General features: G+C 42.1%; 1 protein-coding gene across 2 annotated transcripts in view; it reads right to left on the bottom strand.

The window, feature by feature from the left end:
• Positions 1–1,261: 1,261 nt before the first annotated feature.
• The window catches only part of bahcc1b (BAH domain and coiled-coil containing 1b), an 83,752-nt gene continuing 70,369 nt past the window's right edge, over positions 1,262–14,644 (bottom strand). For both annotated transcript variants that reach the window (XM_084741376.1, XM_084741375.1), the window contains exons 20-28: positions 11,920–12,094; positions 11,580–11,697; positions 10,066–10,141; positions 9,867–9,975; positions 9,658–9,774; positions 8,984–9,121; positions 6,815–8,241; positions 4,846–5,082; positions 1,262–3,969 (exon numbers count right to left, since the gene is read on the bottom strand). In XM_084741376.1, coding sequence (XP_084597502.1) covers positions 3,760–3,969; positions 4,846–5,082; positions 6,815–8,241; positions 8,984–9,121; positions 9,658–9,774; positions 9,867–9,975; positions 10,066–10,141; positions 11,580–11,697; positions 11,920–12,094 — 2,607 coding nt within the window. In that variant the 3' untranslated portion in view covers positions 1,262–3,759. The remainder of the gene's footprint in view (positions 3,970–4,845; positions 5,083–6,814; positions 8,242–8,983; positions 9,122–9,657; positions 9,775–9,866; positions 9,976–10,065; positions 10,142–11,579; positions 11,698–11,919; positions 12,095–14,644) is intronic.

A 14,644-nucleotide genomic window follows, 5' to 3' on the forward strand; every position in this document is an offset into this window, starting at 1 on the left:
TTTTCTACAAAGCCGCACTGTTGTAACACACAAAGAATGTGTCTTGGCATTGTCTTGCTGAAATATGCAGGGACGCCTCTAAGAAAGACATCCTCTGGATGGCAGCATATGTCGCTCCAAAACCTGTATGTACCATTCCAGCATTAATGTGGAGTTCACAGGTGTGACACTTACCCATGATGCCATGAGCACTAACACACCTCCATACCATCACAGATCCTGGTTTTTGAAGTTAGCGCTGGAAACAATCTGGATGGTTCTTCTCCTCTTAAGCCCGGAGGTCACAACGTCTGTGTTTTTTCACGTTTTCATCTGAAATGTGGACTCAACAGACTACAGCACACTTCTCAACTTCGTGTCAGTCCATCTCCACTGAGCTTTACGTGGCTTTTGCTTTGCATTGTAGAGTATGAACTTGCATTTGTAGATGTAGCAACAAACTGACAATGTTTTTCCAACATGTAGTACATTTTATACAGTCATGTGGGTTTTTAATGCAGTACTGCCCGAGGCATTAAAATCAAAATGACTGTTTTAGTTACAAAAAACAATAAAGTTTATTAGTTTGATTAAATATTTTGTCTTTATTGTATTCATTTGAATTCAAGTCAGAAAGTTTTTGCAAATCATCGCATTCTGTATTTCTTTACGTTTCTTAATGTCCCAACTGTGTATATATATATATATATATACATATATATATATAATTGCAAAACTACATAAGTGCATCCAGACTGTGTGGATTTATATTAGTGTATAAAACAGGACTGTGTCTGATGAGCACCTGTACATTTTTGCACTCACACAGATGTTCACATACACAGACACACAAACACACACACACACACACACACACACATACATACACCAAGTGAGGATTTGAAATCTTTGCAGGCTGGAAGCTGATACCCTCGCTTTGTTCTCTTAATGGTCCTGTTCCGTTTTTATTATTCTGAATACCTGACCCACCTGTACAGCCAGAGGAGACTTTATCCTGCCCATCGTCTCCCATGAAATGCCACTAGATACAGTTTCCCTTTCTCTCCCCATTCTTCCCCGTCTATCGTCTTCAGCTACAGTTTCAAATTGCTTCCTCCTCTCTCGTGTTTTTTCTTTTTTTTCACCTTCCCTTCTCAGTCTTTCACGCTTTCTTCTGTGGTCCATTTTCCTACAGCAGACAAATGATCGGCATTGATGAACACAAGGCGGCATTCAGAGGTCTCACACCCAGCAGAAAAGGGAAAAAAACACAATAAAGATGTTTCTTTTTGTAAGAATCTTTTTTAATGAAACACAAAAAGGCAATAAAATTAAGATAAATAATTTTTTCCTTTTGTACATGAGGAAATATTTAAGTCATATTTCCAAAGAATGACTGAAATTACATAATATATTTTAGTAGGCTATCTCGACCGTACAAAGCAGGTTCCAGTGGGTCTAAAAAAAACACAATGATGTCGCTTCTGTCGTGATGGTTAGAACTGAATCCAGTGTTTCTTAAAGAAAATACAGCTTTAAAAAAAAGAAAATTCAATTAAAGACCCATAAAAGTAATATTTTAAAATTGAGTTTCACATTAGATTCCTTTTAAAGCTTTTGCTTTGCAGTGTAACAGCAACATTGTTGTTAAAAGTCAGTCAATGTCCTAAAAAAAGAAAAAAGGCATTCATGTTCTGTTCTTCCCCCTGTACATCTTATCCACTGACAACATACAGTCATCACAGGCTTGCATAAACAGTAAGACAATGGTAAACGAGGAAAACAAGCAAACATAAAGACACATACACACACACACACACACACACACACACACACACACACACACACACACACACACACACAGACGTTTTTGGCAAAGCAGGAATAAAAGTGACAAGAAGGATAATTTGTGATTTGATCCTTATCTTGTTTTTTTTTTTTTCTTTTTGTCTCTCAACATCGTCCCATTGATTGGCTCTGATTGTCCTTCACAGTCACGTGATGCCGTTCTGGTTGCCATAGAGACCTCAAGTGCATCAGCTGGGCAGTGCGCAGACAATGTTGCTGCAATGTTTCTCAGAGGCTGTCATAGCAACGCTGGATGAACATGAGCAGACAACACAGAGAGGAACTCTACTTAAAATACCTCGGTGATTGCAGGGGTCCCGGATTCAGATTTGATTGAACGTCTTTTTTTGTCTTTTTCATTAAAATCGTTTTTCTTCTAATGCGGTGAAGCGTAAACTCACAGGTGCTTTGGTATGTTTCTTTTTGATGCCAGATAAATATCTACATTTTATATAGGAATACAGGCTAAAATAGATAAAGAAGATTCTTTTAGGATCAGAGAACAGCAGAAACTCAGTTTCTTTTCCAGTATTTGTTTAAAAAAAAAAAAAAAGCTCCCAGCAAGGAAATGCACGTTCTAAACCCAACATAAGGAGTAAAATAAAGAGAAAAATTTGGACACATTTATAAAGAGCCTTTTTCTGATTTTCCTTATAAAAAAACAACATTTCCCCAACACCCTTTCAACATAGTCACCCTTTGCCTAGAGCAGGGCTTGCAACCACAAAGTCTTCACATCAGTTGTACAGTTTGACCCCAAATCCAAACCTCTGATCCTGTTCAGTGCATTGAGAGAGAAGGAAACTAACCCCACCTCCTCCCTCTGTCAGAAACCCACCCACACACACCTTAAAAAAATCTAAATAAAATAATCTTCTCTGTAAAAGAAAACAACAAAAAACAAGAACAAATATAGATGTATACTATTTACAACATGTTATATTATACATAATGCTGTACAAAGCGCACACACACGCCCACACACACTCACCAACATGCACGCACCGTTCAAATCAACAATCCAACAACCTGTACATGTGTCTTCGCACCTGAATAGGAGGATGCGAGAGAGAGGTATTGACGTGTATGGCTTGACAGGAGAAGATTCGTGTTTCTGCACGTTAAGTACTGGACAAACTAATATTTAGAGTGTTAGAGACATACTGACGGCGTGTCATGACGCCATCTTTGCTTGATGAGCACAGGTGTAGACGTGCATGACCACACACACACACGCACGCTAAAGCACTATTTACTTAGAGCTCGTTAAATGCCACACAGGCTCATCATCGCGACCACTCTGCAAACACACACACACGCATTTACACACGAAGTCCGAACTACAGTGTTTTTTGGTCCTGTCGGGGATCTCCCAATCACGTTGTCGTCGTCAAATACCAGTATAAGACCATTAAAACCCTCCAAACCAGTGTGGTTTACAGTAAGTCTCTCCTTCTCATACAGTCTCTCCTGCTCTCTGAGTTAGTCTTTGTTTCAGAAGAGTTCGCCACCCTTCCTCCGTAGCATATCGAAGCTACTGTACTCCAAAGTGCTCATGTCCTTGGTTTCTGTTCTTTTGTTGCAGTAATCTTGTCGCAGTGACAAGATCCTCTGTTATTTCAGCCACAGGGAAGGCTGTCGACTCTCGCTGCAACAAGGAGCCTCAATCCACATCTGATAAAGAGGTTAAATCTGACATGGATCAGACTTTTTCCCCGAGAACAAACCAGACTCTTCTAAGTGCCAGTACTGTCGGGCTTTATCCAGTGGGCTAGCTCCTTCTCTTACAAGGGACAGATCAATACGCAGAGCCACAGCTCTTTGTCTTGGTTTCCCTCCGTCCCCTGCGCTCTGTTCTGAAGGACCATCCTGGAAGCAGTCAACTCCAGACTTCAGGTTAATATTTGAATTTCTCTCTAGCTGCTGGTGCTGCTAGGACACGATGGCCATGCCGTCCGCGCTGATCAGCTGGCCCGTAGTCGGTTCATAGGTTCCGGCCAGGTAGAAGAGATCATTCACTGTGTTGCCGGGCTTACGTTCACGCATCAAGTGATCGTACTCGGCCTTGCTGACCACCTGGCAGCGGTGGGAGATGGTCTGCACGTCATTCTCGTCCTCGTGGCTCGACTGATACAAGGCGTTCTAGGAGAGAGAAGCGGGAAGAACGGTTCATAAATAAAGATAATATATCTGACAATCAAACTGTTGCAATTACAACTGACTCTTCTTAAGCCCCACCCCTTTCGGGACCTGTGGATTTTGTCAGCTAAAATTATGATTCTCGCCAGCAGATTTAGTAAGTGTAGCTAGCTAATGTAAACTAAGGAGTCCTTCCACAGCTGACTTTTTAGTACTTCCATCTGACACATTTTTAATAAGAATCCTGTAAATCAGTATGAAGTATTACTAAGATTAGGTACTAGGATATGGTAGCATAATGTTACTGCATGTCGTAAGCTAGTTTGCTGGACATACATGCATTTGCAGCATGCATTAGAGCAGATAAAGGAAGTTTAGACCATTCCTCACACATTTGCTCTTGTGTTTTACATTTTTGAAAGACTACAAAAACGATTCCACCCTCCAAACTCGACACACTGAGTATCACCCTTCTTAGAGGCTTGTGCAGACAGTCTTTTATTGTGAGTTTTCTCATGATGGAGCTTGAGTTTCTGCAAGTGATGATCTTTTGTGTTTGCTCAGCCATGGCTGATGGTAACTACCTTGCTCTTTTTCTTTTTATTCCAAACAAACCACCGTTGTTGTTGCCAGAAATGCAAACTGCATGACTTCCTGTGCAGTAGAGATTTTTCCAGGGAAAGACCCACCTCACACTCAGTATTCAGAACTGCAAACGGTAACAGTTTCATGAACTAAATGGAGGTTCAACCATTCATATCAGATGGGAATAGGGAATAAAAGGAGGCAAAGTGGTAATATATTTATATGAAAATGTCACGGACTGTTACTTTGACCATTCCCGTTTTAGAAATTCTGCTTGCACTCCCTGGTCTTTACCTTGCCATCGCGGTGTCGCTTCCCCAGTCGAGTCTCCTCTGGGTGGTAGAACCACTTGACCCTGACCACCATGCTGGAGCTCCACGACTCCCAGAGGCTCTCCACTCTGCCCACGTAGGGCAGCTGGGGCCGGCCAGGTGACAGGAACACAGCACAGTCCCCGACACGCACCGTCTCCTTGCCCCGCACAATGGCCTTGTAGAAAAGCTTGCGGGCTTTACCCTTCAGACCTCTCCTCTGTCGGGGAAAAGAGAATAAAAATATCTTCGTCAGTTTATTCAGTGTGGAGGCTTCATTTCACCAGTAGCCTCATTTCAAAAATGAATTAGGATTTTTGTTTGTTTTGTTTAACCTAATATACCAAAGTATGGTACGATCTAATGTGGCTTTCAAAGCCAAAAAATAGCTAATAGAAAAATAAGTGTATGGAGGGCTCAGTGACGGACCCCAGTCATAAGAGTTACTGGGCCATTCTCACTCCCAGAGCATCAAAAATGGCAGCTTGGTCAGTGTAAGTTTTAATGTGCCGTCAAAGTCAGGTGACAAACTATAGAGCGAGACAATCAGAGTACGGAGGAGGTGAGGTGGATGGTTTTTCGAAGGTTCTTCTTTAATGCTTGCGGTGATTGACTGTGAGCAAAACCAAATAGTCATTTTTTCTAGATATGGGTGAATGCAGGTATCGTTTGACTGAAGAAGCTTTGATACTACTTGGTACTGGGTTATTTCAATCGATACTGTAAGGGTAGTGAGTACCAATACCCATCCCTAAATATAATGTAGTGTAGCATAACATAATGCAATGGAACATAAGTGAACTTACAGGTAACACACCTATATAAGTAACATACTTATCTTTTCCTAAACCTACTCAAGTAGTTTTGTTTTCTAAACAAATCTAAATAGTTTTGTGGCTTTAGTTTGAATCTCTAGCTGGATTTTGCATATGATTGCTAACTTGACTGCAGAGTCCTGCACATGTAAAATTGATGTTAAAGGGGTTACAGGAGATACAGGAGTATGTTTGCTGGAATCCCAATATTCAGTCTTAACCAGATAAAGGCAATGCTACTTAAACTTATTAAATTATGAGCAGAGTAACCATAACCTTGGTAACACACTGATATTTCTGATCCACCTTTTGATTTGTTGGGGCATGTACACACCAAAGGGTCAGTGTCTTTTTAAGCTGCACATCTCAGTCGACAGATGAAGTTATGTTTACAAAGCAAACAACATGGCAGAATGGAAGCTGAGAGTGGTAGCGGTTGCTCAAACTGTTTTTGTTCCCTTATCTAAGGATCATGACTTAATAATCAGGATAACAAATTCAGAGATTAGCCACACCAAATAAGCCTTACGGTGTTACCAATGTGTACAAAGTCTGAAGCAAAATAAGCAATGCCAAGAGGGGTCACATTTGATCATCACATTTACTGTATGTAATCAAGGTATGACACAGCAGAAACTGCAACCACAATCAGTAACCTACTTAAGTTGTGGGGTTAAGTAGGTGACCGATACCCAAGACAACAATTTTGCAGCCATATAACCAAGATAAGAAAGTTTGATTATGAGAAAAAGCTCTGCCGTACAGTGATGAAATGCAGAAAGGTTACAAAAACAAAGATATGCTGGAAAAACAACAAAAAAAAACAACAAACTCAAATTATTCACTTCAGCTCTCTTTAACTAGAGGTGTTCAAATACCATTTTTCCCACCCAATACTCGAACATTGCATGGTATCAAATGGGTTCACAGACCTCTATACTTGCTGATAACTGACCCAGCATTTTGTCCATATCGGAGGCATTTCCAATAGTGGTAATCGAACAACCCAATCTACTACAACAACAACAACAACAACAACAACAACAACAACAGCAACAACCCTGTCTTTCATATCCAACCCTAAGTGGCTTGAATATGAAAAAAGAATTGATAAAAATACATCCCACAGTGTCCTACCTGTGTGGGGTTGCCAGACCATTTCCAAAGATGCCTTCCAGACAGAAGAGGAGCCATGTTAGGCAGAGGCTCCGGTGATGACATCCTCTGCCTCTTAGCCGTTGCCGGGTCCTTGGAGGAAGGTTTTGGCTGCTGGCTAACAGGACTGCTTTGGCTCTGATGGTGGCTGTTAGGAATTCCCTCTTTTCTCTTCAGCTGGGTCTTAGCTGTATTACTGTTAGCCCCAATGTTTCCTTTTGACATGAACTCCTTCCTGTCCTCTGCTCTGTCTGCTCTCACCTTTGACCCCGAAATGGCCATGCTGGCTTTAGCCACAAAGCCATGAGCCGGGGCTGAGGCAGAGGGAGAGGAATTGGAGGTGGTAGGATCAGGGCTCAGGAGGTCGGAGGTCATGTTGTGCCTGTGCTTGTGTTTGTCCTGCTGGAGCAGTGCGCGGCGCAGCAGCACAGAGGACTCTTCATCAGAAGAGTAAGAGGAGTCGTTGTCTGAGGAGCAGAGGGATGAGGAGGAGATGGAGCCGGAGGAGGAAGAAGAGGAGGAAGATGAGGAGAAGCAGACAGAAAGACGAGACAGAAAACGACCACCACGGTGGGACGCAACCGCCGCACTTCTTCGACGTGCTTCAGCATCTTGACCATCATCCTCATCATCCTCATCCAGCTCAGAGTAAGAGCTGGGGCAGTCACTTGGGTAGTCCAAACTGTAATCCCCACCTTGGACTCCAAGACCTGCTGACAGAAGATCCTTTCTCAGAGGTGGAGCACCCTTAAGAATCGCCCCAGTACTGTCTCTTTCCCCTCCCCCCTTCTTGCCGTCCTTCACCAGAAGGGCAGGGTGGATGTATCGCAGCGGTGCTCCTGCAGAGACAAGATTCTTTCCTCCTCTCCCTCCACTCCCCCCAAGACGAAGCAGGGCCTTGCCGTTCTTTGTTTTCGGAGATGTCACCCCTTCATGGTCAAGCTTCACCAGGAACTGCTTCCTGTCGCGTTCATTCACCTGCTTCCTGTTTCCAGCTGCCATTGCGGTGGTGACAGCTGAGGAGCAAGCAGAGGACGAGGAGTCCCGGAGCCCCATGGAAGCTACTGTGGTAACCGGTCGTCCGGCGGCAGAACTTCCAAAGGTGGAGTAGCCATTGGCGATGCTGCTGAATGAGTCACCTTCAAAAGGGGAGCCAAAGATGCCTTTGATAGGCATCGGGGGTACAACAGGGTGGGAGGCAGGCCGATGAAAGAATCCCAAATCTCGCTCTCGTATCCTCCTCTGGGTCTTCCGGGACGTCCCATTGAAGAGGAAGAAGTCAACTGGCGGTCTCTTCCTGGGTGCGGACCAGTTCAACAAGGAAGCATTGCCTTTGGTTACAGTGTCTGTTACTGGTGTTGGCGTGCTGGCAGTCTTAGGCACTGAGTGGATTTTCTTAGGTCTGCCAACTGAAAAAGGAGATGGCGACAGAGAGGAGTAATGATCAATAAGAACTGACAGGTCTTCAGAGCAGACTGAGATTAATTGTTCAACAAGGAGCTGTGGAGAAACTTAATATCTTTATCTCTTTGATCTCCACCTGGCCAGGTAAGTTTCGACATATTCATTAATTAAACCACAACAAACCTAGTAAGCCCGTTTCTCCCTTCAGCTTTACTGTCATCCTGACTTTATGATGACTTACATGCATGTTGTATAATTACACAAAGAACACTCATGACACTTCATAAAGTTATGATTAATGTGATCATATAGAGGGTAAATGATAGGCATCAAACAAGGAATTTCAATTTATGAGTTTTTCCGTTTATGTACCTCCACTCAGTGCTCTCCTTTGACTGGGAGGCATCTGATAATTGGTTGACAGTTGGAACTGTAAATGAGGCCTTGTTTGGGGGATTTTAGTACAGCCTGAAGGGCTGTGTGTGAGTGCATTTACTAGTTAGACCAGTACTTCAAAGATGGCATATAATAAAGTTTTTGTGTCTGAGTGATGTTCAGTCCCCAAGTGGATTCCTCAGACTGCCTTATCAAATAGATAGCTGGTCTTTCTTACGCATTACAAACTAAAGACTGTGTAATAGTTGATTACAATGACCTTCCAAAAGGGCATAATAATTACAAAATGTCATGTGTTTGTTAGAGAAGTGACCAAAAAAAATGGAATAAAAGGCGTAGAGAATGCCACACCTGGTCTTTTCTCTTGGGGCCTTCCTGCTGAGTCCTCATTGGCTGGTTTCTCTGTGGGTGTGTCTTTCTTCTCCTGGGTGGAGATTCGTCTGCCGCGGCGACCAGGTGAGATCAGAAGTGCTGGAGATGGTTCCGCACCTGACAGAGAAGAGAGGTTAAATGGTGGAATATTTCTGTCTTTCTTTCTTACATTAAGCAAGTAAGTAGTAATTAACTAGGCAAGTAAGTGAGTTAGCAAATAGTAAGTAATATAATAGTATATAAGTAAGTATTAAGTAAATATATAAGTAAATAAGTATGTTAGTAAGTAGTAAGTAGGAAAATAAGTAAGTTAAGTCACTAAGTAAGTAATAAGTAAGTTAGTAGTTAAGTAGGTAAGTAAATAAGAGAGTGAGTGAGTATGTAAGTTGGCAAATAAGTAGGTAAATAAGCAAGTGAGTTAGTGAGTTAGTTAGTTTGTATCCAAGTAAAAAGTAAGTAAGTATGTAGTAGGTAAGGATAGAAGTAAGCAAGTCAGTCAGTAAGTAAGTAGCTAATTAAGTTAATAAGGAGGTCAGTAAGTTAGTATGTTATGTAAATAAGTATGTGAGTAGGTAAATCAGTCAGTCAGCAGTCTGTCTGTCTGTCTTTCTGTCTTCCTTTCTTTTCATTCTTCTTTTTAAAGCCATACTCACAGTGGATTTGGTATCCTGGAGGCAGAAGCCTGATGTTTGCGAGGGAGATCCTTCCTCTGTCTCCATCATCAAACTCTACCATCACACTGCCCTCCTTCTCTTCCTCACCTGGACCTCCTGAAACACAACACACAGGACCAAGGACATGAGACGCTGGTAATGTACAGACGTATGTGTGCCGAGCGAGTCTGTCGGTGCATTTCACTCACCTCGATGAACGTATCCAGGGTAAAGACAGCGAGAGCGCTCACTCCAGTAGGCACACACTCGCGTCCCCGCAGTCAGGATGGCCTCGGTCTGCGGCCGCACGTCTAACACCTGGAAAAATCACAAAGTTTTCTGTATAATGCATGTAGAGTTTCATGTCAAAACTCCTCAGCATCCACAAAACCGCAAACCGAAACTCACAGCTTCCTGAAGTAGTTGTTCTAATGAGTAGATCCGGGGGCGATTCCCTCGTTCCCCTTCGATTACAACACTGAATCTGAGAGAGAAAGAAAGGAAGTGGTAATAAATGACAAATACAATGCCTCAAAACCAAACTGATATTTAATTTTGACGTTATAATTTTAGTAGAATTTTCACTGTTAGATTTCAAGGTAGTCTTTTGAAAATGTGTTCATTTTTTTCACTGGCGGTGGTGTTGGCTGCCACTGCTGTGTGTCTTGGCTTTGTAGTCGTCTAGACTTCTTGTTTGTCAAGATTCTCACAGCTGCCAGGCATTTAACTAACACTAAGCTAAGTTTTCAGCTCTTTTGTAAATCAGATCTGACTCTTGTTGCAATGTCTTTTTAGTGCTTAACTCCAGGGTTTCCCCCAGGAAGGCGTTCAGCCAGGCTGGTTATCCACCCAGATTTTGATGCTTCCCGTCTTGGGATCAATAGAAGATGGGCTAAACATGGACATGTATGGCAGTTGCTGTGTGAAATAATCACTCTATTCCTTTTCTTGGAGGTTTCATATTGTATTTCATAAACGAGTGTTCAGTTTTTAGCTAACTTGTCATGTTTTGGGGGTTTTAGTTTAGTTGTTTCTTGTTTTATTTTGAAGTTCTTGCCAGTCCTCTTGTTTCTAATGAATTACTTATATATTATATTATAATATTATTTATTACTTATTAATTACTTATTGTCTCTGTCTTTTTCCTGTCTTTTTTGACTGTTGCCTTCTCCTAGTGCGTCCTAGTGTTTTTTGGATCTTTGCTGTGTTTTTTGAGTCTGTGCCTGTTTTCTGGATTTTAGACCGCACCCGTTGGACTTGTTTGCCTTCTTTAAACTCTTTATTCTGTTCTGACCTGTGCAAGCCTGGCAAATCTAGACTTTTCCTAATTGACTTTGCTGATAAATTCTCATTACTGTGACAGATCTGCCTTAAACATCATGTTTCCCCTCAAAGTACCTGGAACTCTAGTCCAAGGAACTATTTTTAATGGAACTAAAAAGTTTCTTCGGCGTATTTTTGTCTACTTTTCCCACCACAGTCCAACGATCTGCAAAGATTAAGAACATTAGGCATAGTAAAAAGCAACAGTATTTTTACATGTAATTTTTGCGTGCGACTATACAACAGTGGTGAAATAAACCAACCAACTAGGAATGTTCAGCACTGCAAGCCCCACCCCTGAAGTTCCAGTACTTTTGGAAAGAACTAGCCCTCGATCAGGGACTTTTGGGGGTAAAATAATGTCCTCTGAACTTAATTCAGATCCTGGTCCCTAAAGTGGAAACACTCCATAGGTTCCTAATCCCTGGATAAAGTTGCTGCGGTGGAAACGTGGCTATAGTAGTCTGTATTTGTGTCCGTCCTCTTGTGTTTCAGCTACAATGCTTGACAATTTATAATTTCTGTTATAAAACACTGTGTGTTTGCATTGTGTATTGTGTTTGTGTCTTTGGTGACACAGCTGTGTGACAGGGCCTTACATGTCAGGCAGGTCCAGAGTTTGGACACAGGCAGCGTACAACAGCTCGTCCTCCTTGGAGATCAGGATCTTCAGCCCGTCCACCAACATCTCTTTACTCAATACACAGTTTGGCAGGGCTGCGGCAGGAGGGCGGGGCAGGAAGATGGATAGATGGAGAAGAAAAAGGGGGAGATATACATAATTTGTGAGTGTGCTGAATAATTGCTATGTGAAGTGAAAAGGAGGGACAAAAAGGCAGCGGAGGAGGTGTGTATGCATGTGTGAAAAGGATCTGACATGCTTTTAAAACCTGCATGTGTGTGTGTAATTATAAATGATGTGTCACTGTTTATGCCTACCGGGTATTCTGCAAGGCATGTTGGGAGGGAGGTGGATCGACATTTTCTCCTTCACCTGCTCCTCCTCTTCCTCTTCCTCCTCCTCACCCTCAGAGAAGCTGCTTTCCTCATCCAGCCGAAAGCCATCATCAGCCGCAAAGCTCTGCAAGAGCCGACTTACTGCATGACCCTTGGCCTGGACAAGAAGCAGGATATGACATCAGTGGGTAGAAAGCAGGAAATGGAATGATTTCATTATACGTATGCACAAATTAATCAGCAGTAAACAGGAGCTGCAGGTGACTGAGTCACATTTTTTTCCCAGCTGATGTAACTGATGTGGTGAATTCATTAGTGAAAGCAACCACAGGCACCAACGCCTCTTGTAATGTGATACATCAATTAAAGAGATAGTTCAGCTTATTTGATGTGGAGAAGTATGACGTACTTATCAATAGTCAGTGTATTAGCCCTAGATTCCCTCAGCTGAAGAAACAAGAGAGGAGCATGGATGAAATGCAATACACTGCTGTGGACTGGGTCAGCTACAAAATGTATTTTAGCCAAAAAGCTCCACCTAAACAGGTTAATATCAGTGTAAGTCTATGCTATATTTATAATATTTTTACCTCTTTAATTTGCCATCAGACAGCCTTATCTGAGGGAAAACAACCACTATATGAGCCAAATATCGCTCTCTCCAGACCTGCCAAACTCCATAGGCAAAATCAGTCATTTTATTATGCAAAGCATGGCATTTGCTGGTCTACCGCTTCCTAGACCCATTTGTTTATGTTACAGTGTGACTTCAGTGAATCCGAACTACCAACCTTTTTAAAACGCAGATGTCACACAATAACACAAACAGATCAAGGCAAAAATAGACCAACAACTCCCATGTTCTGTGAGCCAAAATCATTGATTTCTCCTGTGGAGCTTGGTTCGTTTGGAGAGATATTTGGCTTATATAGGTTTTCCATCACAAAAGGCTGTCTAACAGCAAGGTAAAGCAGTGAAAATATTCTAAATATAGCATATATTTAAACTGATATTGATAATTTGGATGTGGACCTTTTTTAAGAAGCTATTGTGGGTTTTGTTGCTGACTCTGTCACAGCAGTACATTGCTTAGCCTCCCTGCTGGTACTCCTCTCTGCTTCCCCAAACTGGGGATGTGTCAACAATCATATATTGTAGCTAATACACTGACTATAAGTACCTCATACAACCCTATATTAAATAATCTGAACTATCACTTTTAGCCTGCAGGATTTTTTTTCCCACTTGCCACTGTTCAGTCAAAGGTCAGTTGCAGGTCACAGTCAGTGATAAGTGCAGCTCTTGAATTGGTATTACTTTAGTGTCTTGCCCAAGGATACTTCAACAGGTCGGGTGCCTGCTAATATAGGAGCTTGAACTCTAATTTGCATTCTCACCTACAGATACACACATAAGAACACACACAAACACACACACAGACACACATGTCAGATACTATCCATCTCCAGACCGGTTTAGGCTAGTCTATCCAAAGATGACTGATGATGGAAAGTCAGCTCACCCAACAGGTTTCTGCTTGCATTTAGGCTTTCCAAAGAAAAGACTATAACATTCAATGCATGAGGGATTGTGTGTGTGTGTGTGTGTGTGTGTGTGTGTGTGTGTGTGTGTGTGTGTGTGTGTGTGTGTGTGTGGACTTGCATGTGCTGTCTCTTTGAGTTTTCCACATCAGGAGACCATATATTTTAGTGACAGAAGTTTCGTCACCAGAGGGCATGGGTGATTATTTCCCTTTAGTGCTGGTGGTGTGTGTGTATGTGTGTGTGTAGGCATGCATGGGTGTGTGTAGGGTTATGGCCAATGATTATCTTTATACTTCTCTATTTGATTTGGAGTTATGTGTTTTTGGACATTCCCTCACAATGACTCAAAGACTAAAGCAACCTCGGGGCATTTCTCATTAAAATGAATGCCAGTGTCTCGTCAACGGCTGTCTGCACAAATACAATGGGGCCAGTGGTGTGGTAGCGTAGCATGCAGGCATGCAAACACACACCTATAGCAAGGCCAGATGTTATATTTAAAAAAAAAGTGACCGATTTACAGCTGATGCTAAGCACCTCCCTGCAAGAGAATCAAAGTTATTGGTAGGTAGATGTGTTTGTCGTAATCTGCAGGATTTTCAAACTTCCTGGCAGGGTGTGGCTCGCTCAACAAGGAAGAAGCGAACTTGAGGCGAGGGCTTTTCCAAATTCCTCCTTGCTTCTGTCTTTCTCAGTCTTTATTTGCATGCAGAAGAAGGCCAAAGGGAGTGACCCTTTCTGAGTCACCTTTCCTCTTTTACTCACATTCTCACTCAGCCACAGTTTGAACCTAACCCCTGTCCTGACTGCTGTTAGGTTCTTTACGTGAAAAACCAGCAAGGCCCTTTATGTTCTTTAACTCATTCACTCACTCACATTTAAAGTAATGTAATTACATTCCTCGCTACTCCGTGTGACAGGTGTAATTTATTGTAAGGCACATTATATAACCTTTCTGTCATGCCTCTAAAATTGGCAAATGCATCTCACCTTTCCCTTCTCAATTCCCTGTCCCTTGCACTCCTGTCTGAATAGTTGCAAAGCATACAGATTCTGTTTAAAAGGTTTTTAAAGGTCCAGTGTGTTAGATTTACGAGGATCTATTGGCAGAATATGGCAGAGATGGAATATAACATTCATAAGTATGTTTTATTAGCATATTA

This window comes from Lutjanus erythropterus, chromosome 17 (assembly GCF_056507025.1).
Source record: "Lutjanus erythropterus isolate fLutEry1 chromosome 17, fLutEry1.hap2, whole genome shotgun sequence".
In the NCBI taxonomy this organism is placed as follows: Eukaryota; Metazoa; Chordata; class Actinopteri; order Lutjaniformes; family Lutjanidae; genus Lutjanus; species Lutjanus erythropterus.